Source organism: Muntiacus reevesi, chromosome 6 (assembly GCF_963930625.1).
Source record: "Muntiacus reevesi chromosome 6, mMunRee1.1, whole genome shotgun sequence".
Classification (NCBI taxonomy): Eukaryota; Metazoa; Chordata; class Mammalia; order Artiodactyla; family Cervidae; genus Muntiacus; species Muntiacus reevesi.
In genome coordinates, this window is record NC_089254.1 from 35802557 (window position 1) to 35817066 (window position 14510).

The window sequence follows — 14510 nt, forward strand, 5'->3', positions numbered from 1 at the left end:
CTTAAGTCCCTTCCAGCCTAAAACACTTGATTTTATTATTCTGTACCTTCCAAAAAACTAAAATTAGGTCTCGTATTTTTCTTTCTGCATTTCTTTTTATTCTCAGAAAACTTAAAAATTGTATATGCCTTTGTCCCAACTAATCAGATATTTAGGAGCAGTAGATTTGTGAGGCAATACAAAAGACATGAACTGTGATTTTCTTGAATTAGCAGGGAATTAAGGAAACAGCTTAAATATTAAAAGATAATTCTGAATATACATTTATTCAACCCAGTTTATAGATTATCACCAAAGGACAATTTTCCTTTTCTAGTTAGCCTTACTAGTACCTTCCAAGAATACTTATAATTCCACCTCTCACTTTTTCTTCATCAAATAAATAAGTGCAATTGATTTCTTACTTCATTTTCTTACTGCAAATATTCCATAATTACAAATGTCACCATAGTCAAATGCTTCCCTTATTTCACTCTGTTTTTAATTATCTTGATGTAAGTATTTCTATATGATATTTTGTCTGAGTTTTTTTTTAATATGGGTTTTAAAATTTTTAACAAAACATGTTTAATTCTCTTTCTTTGAATAATGCTCAAATGAATATTCTCATACATTTGCAGTAGTTCTTCACGTAAAAAGTGCTTCATCACCCATTTTCTCATTTTATCACGCCTAGTGGATGAGGGATTCATTGCAGATATTCTCATTTCTGTTTTCTGAGTGAGCCATTGGAGAGTCAGGGGGTGGCATAACTGATAAAGAACACTTGGCTGGGAATTGTCAGAATCGGCAATCTAACCCTGGTCTTAAAACAGTGCCTAAGCTTTTGTTTTTTAAATACATTGGCTCCTTTGAAATCCAGCTCTCCTTGATTTCACTAAAAACCATGGTCATTTACTTATTTGCTATTTACACTCAAGTCCTTACCAGTGATTAGAGGTTGCTAGAAATGATGGCAGAATACAATTTAGACTTGCTTACCTACTTGATCCTCTTTTCTGAAGGCTGATAATTAAGCTGCCACCAACTAAGGCAATAAAACCTTCTCACTGCACAAGTCGAGTCCAGCAGTAAGCAGTGTCTGCAGAGGAGGCTGTGTGCACATCTGTAGTCATTTCTATCAAGGGTGGTGAAATTGTCCCTAAAGAGCTTTTCATGTATTTTTTGTGAGCTTCTCAGCAGATTTCTGCTTGAAGTAGCATAAAATATGGGTCAAGTATGAACTACAGAGTGAGCCAGAAGGAACTTTTTCTCTCCCTCCGGGGTTTAGTTGCATGCTAGGAAACCTGAAAGGAAGGACTAGACAGATTGTGCCAGTTCATCCTGATACCTAAACAACTCTCTGTTAGTATTTAGAAATCCCTGGAGATGTTTTTTTTCCAAGCCAGTTGGTTTGGTTGAATACAGGCCTGGCTGTTTTAGATGGCCTGAATACCAGCCTGGGAAGAGTTTTAAAAATAGGTTGTTTTTTAAAACCATACCAAAACTAAAACAAAAATTCTTAAAACCTTGAAAATTAACTTTAGTTGCTATTGAATATATTGCATTTTAGGGACATTTCTAATTCCTGAGCTATTTTTGTTTGATGCTGAGATTTTTAAGTGAGCTTGAAGTTTAGAAACACTGATAAAGGATGGGTAGAAATATCCCTCCACCCTGGGCAGTAAGAACTGTTGGGACAGCTTGGAGAGGCTAGCTGAGAAGAGAAATCATTGATTGAGTTGTGTGAGGGAACTATGATTGAGGGTCCCTTGCTGTGGCTGAATTCAGGAGAAAAGCCTGAAGCTACTTCCACAGACGGCTGCTGGAAACTCCACTTTCCATAAGACTCATTTGCAGTACCTGTCAAAGAAGAGTTTCCTATCCTTGTTGCAACGGTGAACTCTGACTAAGCCATCTCTTTTTGAGACCTGCTGTCTTGGGCAAGTGGTAGTGGGTGGCTGGGTTGGGAAACAGGGAGGGCACTGGGAGTGGAGGGAAGTGTTGGTTACAAGGGCAGCAGCCGACCTGTGGTCCATTTGGTTCTGGCCAGAAGTAGATGGTCACTTTGGTCAGAAGGAATTTGGCATTCTCTGTTTCTGGAAAGGAAAGGGTCCAAAAGGAAAGTGAAGATCAGAAAAGAAATCAGAATGAGATCATTTGGAGGTGAAATCATCTGGAATGTATGCAAGAGGTTAATAAAAACAGACTTTATATTCTTCAGTTTACTGTGTTTGTGCAAAAATAAGAAAGAAAGGCAGACGAGAAAAGCTTTAAAAATAAAACTTGGGATAGTTTAAATGAAAACAAACTGTACTGATATGAACACAGCAAGTAAGTAGCCAACAGAAATCTAAGAGAATCAAATTGGATTTCAGCTTTCAAATTTTTTGGCCTATTTCTCTTGGGGCAAGGGTTTTCTTTTGTTATTGTTTATAAAAATCAAAATGTTCTTCTAAAGCTTTGTGTTTTTTAAGAGTTTTCCGTATTTTCTTAGAATGATTGATTATGCATTTTCAAAGCTCTGTAATCATTTAACATTTATTGCCAGAAGTATCTCTGCTGTACATGCAGAGTCACAGACAGTAATATATAGCTCTGATCATATGACGCTGCCTCTTGTGGTTGGACCTTTCTTCCCAAAGGTGAAATTCACTGACCTGTCATCATCGGATACTTTTGCTTTTTTCTGGTAACAGCCATGAGTTCATGAAGCCATCCATGTAAAGAATTACTGGTTCATACTGAGGACTTACATGTTCATTTCTTCTGACATGAATAGTAAGACCAACTGGCCTAAGTATCAGACTTGGCTTCAGCATTGCTGTGCCGCTGTCACATGATCTAGCTATGGGCCTGTTTGATTGAGCGGGACTATTATCATGTGATCCAGGAAGAGAAAGGCCTAATTCTTAACATGCCAAAGTCCCTTAAATGCTATATATGACATGTCTTTTAACAAAGTTAACCTCAGTTTTTAAAATGCAAATTATTTTACTTTAGGTTTGAGCAAATTTATTTTCAAAAAGGTAATTTATCAAATTACCAGCAGAGAGCAGGACCCTGAGGAGATGAGACAGGCAAGTAAATGCTGATGGAGGAAAGAAATGAGAAGCGTGGAGCATGAGAAGGCTGATGGGAACACAGTGCACCCTCCTGAACAGAGGGTCCAATCTGAGCTTGGGGCTGGGAACGTTATCACACGGGCAGGTAGGAGGGGTCGTGGAACCAGGGGAGACGCAGAGGAATGCCAAAGACACTCGGTAGCTACTTACCAATATTGCCTAATTCCAGATATCTATCCAGGAATTACTTGATTTTTTTTCCACTTTTCATCTTAGTATGTTATATTATATAAAACATGATGTTCCACCCATTCTTGTTGCGCAGGATGATCTTTGGGGAGAAGGGGGACATGAGGATGGGATAGGGTGTGAACAGTACCCTTTTTTATTTTCTTATTTTGTTGAATGTATAAATATATATTTCAGTTATTGAGGTACCAAATAAACACTTTTGGATATTAAATGAAAACATATCAGCAATATTTGATTGGGGTATTGAGGTTTTTATATGCATAATTAGGAATAATGTAGATATAACCATAGCTTTATACCTCAATGTGTTTTAAAATACTGAAAAATAAAAGTTAATTGATAATTTGAACAGAAACAAATTAAAATAATATTACGAATCAATCAAGAACAGATAAACTTTTAAGAAAATGCTTGATGAAAGTTAAGAGATAGGTGTCTATTTTTAAACGTGAGAAAGACAATAGAATAAATTTTGCGTTATTCTCAACACAGAGGCAAAGTCAACTTTTTCTCATTGAGACACTTCAAACTAAAAACTGCATTTTTTTAAGTTCTTGCAGGTCACATAATTTTTTTTTCAGAGTTCTTATAACCTTTATTTTTATTTTAAAAATTTTGAAGTATAATTAATTTACAATGTTATATTAGTTTCTGGTATACAGCAAAGTTATTCAGTTACACACACAGGTCATATCTGACTATGTGAAATGAGCTTGGAATCTAAAGAGAGAGAGAAAGTGTATTTTTTAATACTGAGCAAGTCAAATTTCTTTCTGTATGGCAATATATATATTCTTTCTATACTTTTCAATTGTTGTGAAGCATTGTCATTGCTACTGACGTTTCTTAAAAAGCTACTTTGGCTTCATCCAACTATTAATGTACAAGAAAACTGAAGAGACTTTATGTAGAGAAAATCCATCTGGGGAAGAGTTTGCATTATTTTATGCCTGCCAAATTTCATTATTTACTCTGGGTTTCTGTGTAACATAAAGTAGGTGTTTTTTTTTTTTTTAAAAAAGCAGTACTAGAAGAGATAAGCAAATTTTTATGACACACATAATATTTAACTCAGACCTTACTTCTCTAAAGCTGTGAAGTTCTGAGTGAACAAAGTCTACAAAAGTTTAGAGAAATTAGAAGGATGATAAAACCAATAATAATAAATCTTTTCAAATAAGGTGATACAACTTGATCGAAAATAAAATTAAAAGTCACCATAGAATGATTGTCATGTGGATACTGGTTTAAGATGATTGTCGAAAAAGGCTGGTGTTAACTGCTGTGTTTCTTTCATTTTCACAGTTCATACTTCACGTGCATCACTGTAGATCTAGACCAGTGATTCTCAAAGTGTGTCCATAGATCACTAGGCATTCCAGAGATCTTTTCAGGACTCTACAAGATCAAAAAACCTTGACTATTATGATTTTATTTGCCTTTTCGCTCTCATTCTTTTGTAGTATGCATGAACTTTTCCTACATTTCCATGACATGGCACAATATCACTGCTTTGATGGCTAATGGAAAATGTATTTCTCAACTGTTCATGTTAAATTTTTCTTAATTTTGAATATGATAAATATTGGTAGATATAACTCACATAAAACAGAGTTCTTTGAGGAATTCAGTAATGTTTAAGAATGTAAAAGTGATCTTGAGACCAAAATGTTTAAGAGCCACTGCTCTACACATGGGCATAATCATAATTTTTCCAATGGTCAAGGAAGTTGGATAATTAGAAGTTTCTCACAAGATGTAGTTATCATATTTGTCTCTAAATTTTCTATGCCTTATATCTCTTGTAATACATTTCAGAACCCTTACTTTCCTTGCTCATTAATGGTAATTAATAATTTAAGATTGACTATTTTTATTTTATCTTAATTAATTTACTGAGCATGATTTAGATTAAATTATGATTATATGCCCATATAATTTTGAAGTTTGATAAGTTGTCTCTCAACTTTAATCAAGTTATTTCTAGCCTAAGGTAGAGTGAGAGCATTATAAAGGTAAATACATTTTATTTTGTGTCATTATTTTGATAAATTTATTGGAAAAAATTCATTTATAAGTTGTTTCTTTTATCTTCTATTGTATCATCTATATTAGTAGTCCTACACATTGAAAATTAATTTTTGGCATTAAATGACAATAGAAACATTGAAGATCATCACTTTGATTCAAATTTAAGTAAAACTTGAGTTTTTCAACCCTTACCTAATCTTTAATCCTTAAGGAATTAATTCAGTATTTTTTAAAATAATTAAATCTAAAAAGGGAATTCTGAAAATATATATTTATCATTTATAGAAAATATTATCTGGGTTACTCAGATTAGTTGCTAGTTACTCAGATTAGTTGCTCATCATTTATTCACATTCATACACACATATTTTAAATGAATAGCATGTTTCAGAAACTCTACAAAGTGTTAGTGATTTTGCAGTGAACACAATAGGCAAAAACCACTGTCCCATGAATCTCCCATTGGCATAATATTTATTGAATAGCCAATTAAAGATGTGTGGGAGAATTTTAAGAACGACAAAAGCTTGAGTTTTCTCTATCTTAAACTGAAATTGAAGAACAATACAGCTAGTCGATTTAAGTTTATATGTAACCAGACAACAGTATATGTAGAAACAAACATCTGAAAATAGAATATTGTTTTGTTCTGGTCTGGTTCTCTCTCATGATCTTTACAGTTTACTGGCTTCCCAGGTGGCATTAGTGGTAAAGAACTTATCTGCCAATGCAGGAGACGTAAGAGACACAGGTTTGATCCCTCTGTCAGGAAGATACCCTGGAGGAGGAAATGGCAACCTACTCCAGTATTCTTGCCTGGAGAATCCCATGGACAGAGGAGCCTGGCAGGCTATAGTCCATGGGGTCACAAAGAGTCAGACATGACTGAAGCAACTTAACACGCAACCAACTATAGGAGGAGAGGAAATAATCTATTTGGAGAAGGTAGGAATATTAATGAAGTTAATTAAAGACTTTAGATTCCATGGGACTGGACATGTATTTATCAGATAATTGTCCAGATTCCTCTCTATGGCCACTGACTATATTTGAATGATAATGAAAAATAATGCTGAGTGTTTGTTTTAGCATTAGCCATATAAATCAGTATGCTATTATTAATTTCTATTTGTTTGTACTGGAAATGTCTCCTTTGGGCAGGATTTTTGTATAAATCAAAATATTTGGATTCCATTTAAGAATAACATCCTTGTTATCCAAGTATTCATGATCTTAGTAATCAGTTTCAGGATTATGAAGAATATTTTTCAAAAGTGACTATATAATTACTTTCACAAGCAAACTGCAAGAGAGAGAATATTTAAGTTTCAAAGAGAATATTGTAAAATAGAGTTGCCAATGAAAAATTGATGCCCTTGAATATTTTTTCTTTCAAATAGGATTCTCCTTACTATGAATCTTTTAAAGATTTTTATTGTGTCATTTAAGGTTAAAGATCTTAATTGTGTTAGCATTTTTTAGCACAAAAACTTGGTCCTTGATAAATTCTTTGTTCATTTTATTTGTTTGGACATAGCTGGAATTAGAAACTAAATTTAAGATAAAATGAATTAACTTTAATGACATTTTATTCAAACATTTATCCATTATTTAATCTGAAATTTTGATCCACATTTAATCTTTAAGTAGTTTCTTCCACAACATGTTCTTAACCAAAAACACCTTTAGAAAGTAAGACACATTAAAATGCAACATTGTAGCACAAATACAGAACAATAGTACACTGAACCTTATGGAGAGGGAAGAGTGAAAGCAGGAATAAAAGCTTTAGTATCTTTCTGAAGACAGAACATAGAGGCATCACATCATCTCCCTGTCTCAAAGAGGTTACTATGTGAATAATATGGAATATTTTAAGAGACTATTTTTATTTTTATGTTTGTTATAACTTTCTGATATATGCATACATATACATTTCTGACGGACCAAGCCCAGTGTTAGTGTTAATTTTGTCTTCAGCAACCCCGGGAGAGAAGTAATAAAATCACCAATAATTTTTCATTTAGAAAATATTGTAGTGACATCCTTCCACTGCCCTCATCCAAGAGTTTACAAATGACCAATACAGAAATTAGAGGTGTCTATTTTAAGTACTTTTATTTGTGAAGACTTATAATTTGGAGGTAACAAATGTAAATAATTACAATCTGGAGGTTACAAATACAGATAATTATATTGAAGCCACCTAGACCATTTTTCTAGTGTCTTCTTTTAAATTTTTCCTAATTGGATACTGAATATATTGAAGTAAATCAGAAAAAAGTATATAAATTTCTAAAGTCCTTATAAGATGCAATATCTCTTCTTAATACCCCTGGATGGTAGTAGAAAACCTAAAAATGTTACCAGACATAATTCAAGGGAAAACCTACCAATAACTCTGGTAACAGTGGAAATTAAAATCTAACATTTGGTCTCCATCCAAATCCAATCAGCAAATGAGATAAAGCTGCAAGATCTCTTTGGCAAAAATAACACAAAAGCAACAATGATAATAGATAGAAAATAGAGTGAAAGGTAAAGTAGAAAAGGTCACTAATGTAAATATAATACTAGCTAAAGAACAACAATGAAAATGCATGCTATAAGTATAATTTCAGCAATAGGCAGTTATTTCAGTTCCATCATTATACTATTGAAATAAAAGAATTATTGATTGATTTATCTTAATTCCAAACAATTGATTATAAAGTCCTATACACTGTATCTATGAAGATAATATTAATACTGCATATAGTAATATTATAATAATATATATAATAGGAAATTATAGGCTTACCTACATAATAAATTACTCCTGAAATATTTGGAAACACCTTTGAGCTAGACCAGAGACATAAAACCAGTGAAAGAATAGCACAGGCTTCATAGATTCCAAGCACTGAATTCTATAATAGACAACCCTTAATCTGAGACAATTCAATATTATAGAAAACTGGATGAGCACTTTCATTAATTTTGATTAGTCTTGAATCTCTCTCATTAATGAATTTGTGACCTGGAAAAAGTCACTTAAACTTTAAACTTAAAAAAAAAAAAAAAAGCAGGAGAGGGGCTTAGTTTTTCTATAAACAAGATGATGGATCTGGAACTAGTTAATTTTAGAGTCCATGATTGTGCAGTTACAGTCATCCTCAATTTCCATCTGACACTTTGAACACTGTGCTGCCATCATGTGGTAGGTACAGTGATAGCTCTGCATTTTTTAAAGATGTATGTAAGTACAGGGGAAAATCAACAGAGCAAGCTAATTGAAGACAGATGGGCAGTCAAAGAGACACTACCCTATTTAATAAAGGTTAGCCACAGAGGAGTAATCAAACAAAATGATGTCTAACCATCTAGCAGCCACAGAAAATGAAGAGGTCAGAGAATAATTCAAAACAGATTGAATTGCCTCACAGAAGATAAAATTAATTTACCTGAAATGCCCCTTCAATAAATGAGTCCCAAAATGATTCAGCATGCTAGTATTTATTCTTCTAGCGTATATAGGAACCCTCTCTCTAGAAGTAGACGTATACCATCACATATTTATTTGATACATTCGTTTTTCTAGTTAGTTCTTGAAAATACAAGTAAAAATTCAAAAAGAAAATAGGCTTCCCAAAATGCAATTCATTAAGAAAATGGCTCCAAAAATGTTTTTCATTATTTAAAAAGTCACAAATCTAATGTAAAATAAATATTTTCATATGTAATACACAGGTACATAATGCATGATTTCTGAAATTCTGTTAAAGATTTGGAAGAATGAAGAGTTTTTTTTAAATTGTTAATTTTGAAATCATAAAATTATGAAAAGTCATATTTAGTTTTACTGTTTTCAAGTATTATTTTCTACAAGAAATGTAGAGAGACATTTTCCTGAAATATAAGCCAGAGCTTACCTCCTATCTGTACACCAGGAGTTACAGTCAGCTTAAGTGCCAATATCTGTGTTAGCACCTCTAGTACCTCCCATGGAATGTTACCTTATGTATTATTCTGTCACTCCAGTTTAGAAATATATATATGTGTGTGTATATATATAATATTCATGGTCTGTTATGAATTCACAAGCCTATGCTGTCCCCTGTTTTGTGTGTTATCATTAAATATTTCTTTCAGTCAAACCAGTTTGGGATATTTGGTATGACAAAACATCTGGTCAATGATCATATTTTTCTATGCAGTATGACAGATTAAAGTTGAATCTCTGATTTTAAATGTTAACCAAAAAACTAGATCACCCAAAGTTTCATTGACAAAGAACATGGGGTTAAAAAAAAAAAAACTGTGGTGTTTCTGATGAGATATTTTTGATTTGTGTCAACACAGTGAAATGAAGTCACTCAGGCTCTTTGCAACCCCATGGACTGTAGCCTACCAGGCTTCTCCGTCCATGGGATTAACTGGATTTTTAAAAATTGAGAAATCTTCTATATCACTCAGATATTTTAAGCTGTTTGGTTAAAGGAAAGAATTATTAGTATAATTATCATTATTATAATTTTTACTATCAATTTATTAAATATTGCTTCAGCATAGTTCCAGGATTAAGCTTTTAAGAAGGCTACCGTGGAACAAACATAGGTAGGTTCTGCTTCCAATAACCACATGACTCTAACAATTACAAATAAATATAGAAAGTGATTATTGCTGTAAAAGGTATACAAGTTATGTGCTATGAGAGTCTAGATGTAGGAGAGTTCACTTCTGATTGTGAAGATGAGGGAAATGTATGAATCAGGTTCTCTCTGAACTGAGCCTTTCCAGATGAGTATCATTTAGACAGAGAAAATGACAGGCTCAGAGGAAGGTATAACAAAACTGGAAAGAGACTTGGCTAGAGCTCAGGAGAAGAAAAATCAAATCATAGAGATTCAAAGTGAGTGGTCTGAATGGGCTTCAATGAAGAGTATACAAAGGAAAATTTAAGAGGTACATGTGGAAAACAACAGATGATAAGGTAAACGAAACAGATTTGATAAAGCAAAGAAGAATTTGACTGAAATCATGAGATGTCTTGAAATTACAATCTGGCCTCTAATAGAAAGTCCTTAAAGCGCTTTATTCATTGCTTTTAGAACTTACTGTTGGAGGTTTGCAGAAATACAGATTTAGTTTAGTGTAATTGATGGTTTTTTATGTGGGAGCTGATCCAATTAAAGAAATTAGTAAATAGATGTGTTGTTTCAAGTAACTGAAAAGGAACTATTAAAATATTTGGACTCAGCACCAGCTCATCAAAACTGCATTTCTATATTTTTAACCTCATTTTATGCAACATAAGATATAACCCTGTACAGGGAAGATATACTCTGCATTATAATTGAATTCATTTTCAGTAACTAAATGTCAAGCTGTCTCTATATTTACGTCAGGTTACCAAAAAAAAATGCAGTCAAGACTTTTATTAAAATAATACCAAACATATAGATTCATTTGAGTTATTCAGCTAAATACCCAAAATTTCTTTAGATTTAACTTTACATGTAATTTCATTTTACAAAGGTGGACTTATTTATTTTTCTGAAATTTGTTCTGAAATTTATTCTGAAATTTGTGTATGTTCCCTATATTTAGTTTTCTTTATTTAAATATTACTGGTTTGCATTAAAAATATTGGCAACACTTTAATAGGTTTTACACATGAAATTTCCATTCACCTAGGCAATATGAAAAAACTGTTTCCTTAAATTTATTTCTAGCCTTTTTCCTCTCCTATGATTATTTTGTTCTACATTCTGTTCACATTTCTCAAATATCCCAGAAGAGGACTAGAGCTAGAAACTCCATCAGGTAAAAATCAAAGTTTGCCAAAGAAAAAATTAGATATTTTGAAATGTAAATAATAAGACATCATGGGATATTTTGGTGTATTATGAGATTTGTGAGATTGCTAGAGATTTAAAAAAAATAAAGTTTTAAGTTAGTAAACTGAATTTAAAATAATGTCTATTAATTAAGGTTGGTCTTTGAAAATAATGAGATTTTCAGTTGATGAAATCACTTTCTTACATTCAGTATTATACTAAAAGTATTAACAATATAGTTAGTTGAATTATCTATTGACAATCAAAAAGTGTGATAGCTTTTCCTTGTTTACAATCCGTTGACTTGTCTGACTCACTATGCAGTTGACTATACAGTTTAATCTACTTTAGTGTGTTCATAATTTTATATGTCATATTACCCTTGCATTTCATAACTTTATCTTTTAAAAAGTCCTTAACACATCAGCCAGGTTTCTTCTACATAAGTTGAAGAGAATATTAAACAAGCATTATGATTATTATTCTTTTTCTGGAAATCTAGTCCTATGTGTTACTCTTAATTCACTGGTGACTGGTTACTTAAGAAGATTCAGGCACTTTTCTAACTAGCTATTCCCAATTTAATACACACCTGACATATAACTGACTGATTATCAAATATCTCTTCTTTCTATATTCTGGAAAAAGAATCCTACCATCACTGAAATAGATGGTATGAAAATTTCTGGTGACGTTAGAGAAACTGCTTGTTCAGAAATGGAACGGAAGAAGTGAGAAAAAACTTACAACCTTTGAAAGACTTGATCCTAGCTAATCTGATAGAGTTTCCTGCCCTCAAATGATTTCCTTCACAGTATCTATGTTTTCTATTTTATTTGGGTATACTACTTAAAGCACCGCCAGATTGCCATTGTGCTTTTATACATTTCCTTAAGAAAAATGTTGATAATATAAGATCATTAAAAGATTATCAACTCTTTACCAAGTGGTGTGGATCCATCCAACTGCTTAAGAAACTCCTAACTGAACAGTAGAAGAGTATTTATGGAGGAGAGAGAATCTAAGTCGTTTTGCAGCTTAGAGTACATTTAAAACTAGAAGAGAATCAAGGTGAATTCACTGTCAGGGACCAGATACTCTCAAAGATTGGGAAACAGCCATCGATGATAAAGCCCTGAAGAAGAGGTCTGATGGGTATAGCAAAGAAAATCACAATACAAAGTGTGGGTTACTGTATTCCAGCTTTATCTCCCGCCTCATTATCATCATCTTATGAGGGAGGCTTTATTGACTCCATTATTGCCAAATGAGGAAACAGACTTCCTAGAGTTACTTCAGCAGGATTGGGGATTCAAAACCATATTCTGTGAGATCAAAGCTCACACGCTTAAAACTCTGACCACACTCCAGAAGAAAAATGATAGTTTCAAAAATCTGCCTAGAGCGTCTCCCCAACCCACACAAAAAATAGGAAACTCTTTGTTTCTCTTCATTTCTTTGGCATCAAAATTTCCTCCCAAATCTCTAATCTAGAACTCTGCTAACATTACCATTCACTTATTGCATAATTTATAATACAAATTCATAATTCTTCTATGGGAATATGAATTCTTATGTTCAAAAATCAAACTCATGGGTTATTTAAAACAACTCCCACTCATAAACTAGGATATGACTAAGGGGAAATAAATATCTTCAAATTTTAAAACCTGCTGGAGGCAGTTGGTAAAGCTACATACAAACAAGTCCAGAATTATTAATCATTTCCTGAAATGATGTATTTTGCACCTTGACTTCTTAAATTACTGGTTATTAATATGGGAAATATTGAAGCAATTTTAACATATTGTGTCACTTCTATCTACCTGTCTTCCTAAAGCCTTTTCTCTATGAAATAGCCACAATTCTTATTTGCTTGCCATATTAATATTGTAATACAGTAAAAATAAATCACAACAGATAATAATAATATTTGACTCAGTCTAAAACTCTGATGATTTATCCCTAGAAGTGATTTTGTTTTTCTCTTTTGTCCAACAAAAACAATCAAGGGCTTTAGTGTTGCCACTGAAAGTTATTGGTCCAGAGCTGTTTCTTTATAATGTAAATGAAGAAAAACGTTTAAGTTGCATTTGGAGATCAGTTGGCGTGTCATTGATTGACTGTGGCGTTGACTCTTCCCACACCATGCAGCCAAGCCCGCCAATCAGCGGCCTGCGGAAAGCTCCGTGTCCACTGGCTCCTCGGGCAGCAGCTTTGGCAGTGGGTATAGCGTGGACAGTGAAGGAAGCAGCAGCACTGCAGGGGAGGCCAATCTATTTCCTGTTCCAAGGATGTAAGTGGCTCTCTTTTTTTTCCACTACAAAGTTAACAGCATCATGAGTAAGCTTTACTTACCAATGAGAAGGAAATAACTAGATAATTATCCAAGTTTGAGTCAGTGCCTCTGAAGCACTTCCACTCTTTGCATCAATGGAAAAATAGACTCTTCAGGAAAGATTGGATTAATTTAGTGAAGTCTAAGGATGAATGCTGGTCACTACCAGGACTACTTAATCAGTGCATTCAGTATTGAATATTATCAATGTTCAATATTTAATAATATTCAATAATAACTGCTAAAATAATAACTTAGATGTCCATGGGGTTGCAAAGAATCGGACACAACTGAGCGACTGAACTGGACTGAACTGATGCTGAAGGAAGTTCAGCAGCAGTAGTATGTGGATGCTTTAATCATATAATGTATAGATTAATTTATTTTGAATCAGGAGACATTTAAATATATATAAAGAGCTCATATAGCATAATTGAAATAGAAAACACATTGGACTACTAATAACTTTTCAACTATAAATTCTTCTACCATTAAAATGGAATATTTTGAAGTAGAACCATATTTTCTAGAACAAGTAATAAGCTATATATAGGTTCCCAAATAGATACTCTTGGAATAAAGTTCATTTATAATATGTTAAGCCTCAAGAAAATCATATTGCAAATAAAATGCAAAACTAAGGCAGATTGTGTTTAGAATGTGTTAGAATGGTTTTAGTCATATTGGTGGCAAAATTTAGTAGCATCCAAGATAAATCCAAGATAAATATGTTATCTATGTTCCAATATAAAAACCTAAACTTCCTGACTTTCTCCAGTAACTAGTTTTTAAGTTTTCAAAAATGCCATTGGGCCACAGCTCCAGGATCTAGGCCAGGGTGAATGCAGCCCACTGCCTGGTTTTGTAAGGTCTGGGAAAAATTAAAAATGGCTTTTGCATTTTTAAATGTTTCCCAAAAGCCCAGAAGAATAGCATTCTGTGATACATGATAATTGTGTGAATTTGAAATTTGTGTCCATATGTTAAGTTTTATTGGAACACAGCCCCACCAACTTGCTTACGTGT

At 33.1% G+C, this 14510-nt stretch overlaps 1 protein-coding gene across 1 annotated transcript in view; it reads left to right on the top strand.

Moving 5' to 3' along the window:
* Positions 1 to 14510, top strand: part of PCLO (piccolo presynaptic cytomatrix protein) — a 363189-nt gene that overhangs the window by 312616 nt on the left and 36063 nt on the right. Inside the window, exon 22 of the mRNA XM_065938464.1 lies at positions 13301 to 13442. Coding sequence (XP_065794536.1) covers positions 13301 to 13442 — 142 coding nt within the window. The remainder of the gene's footprint in view (positions 1 to 13300; positions 13443 to 14510) is intronic.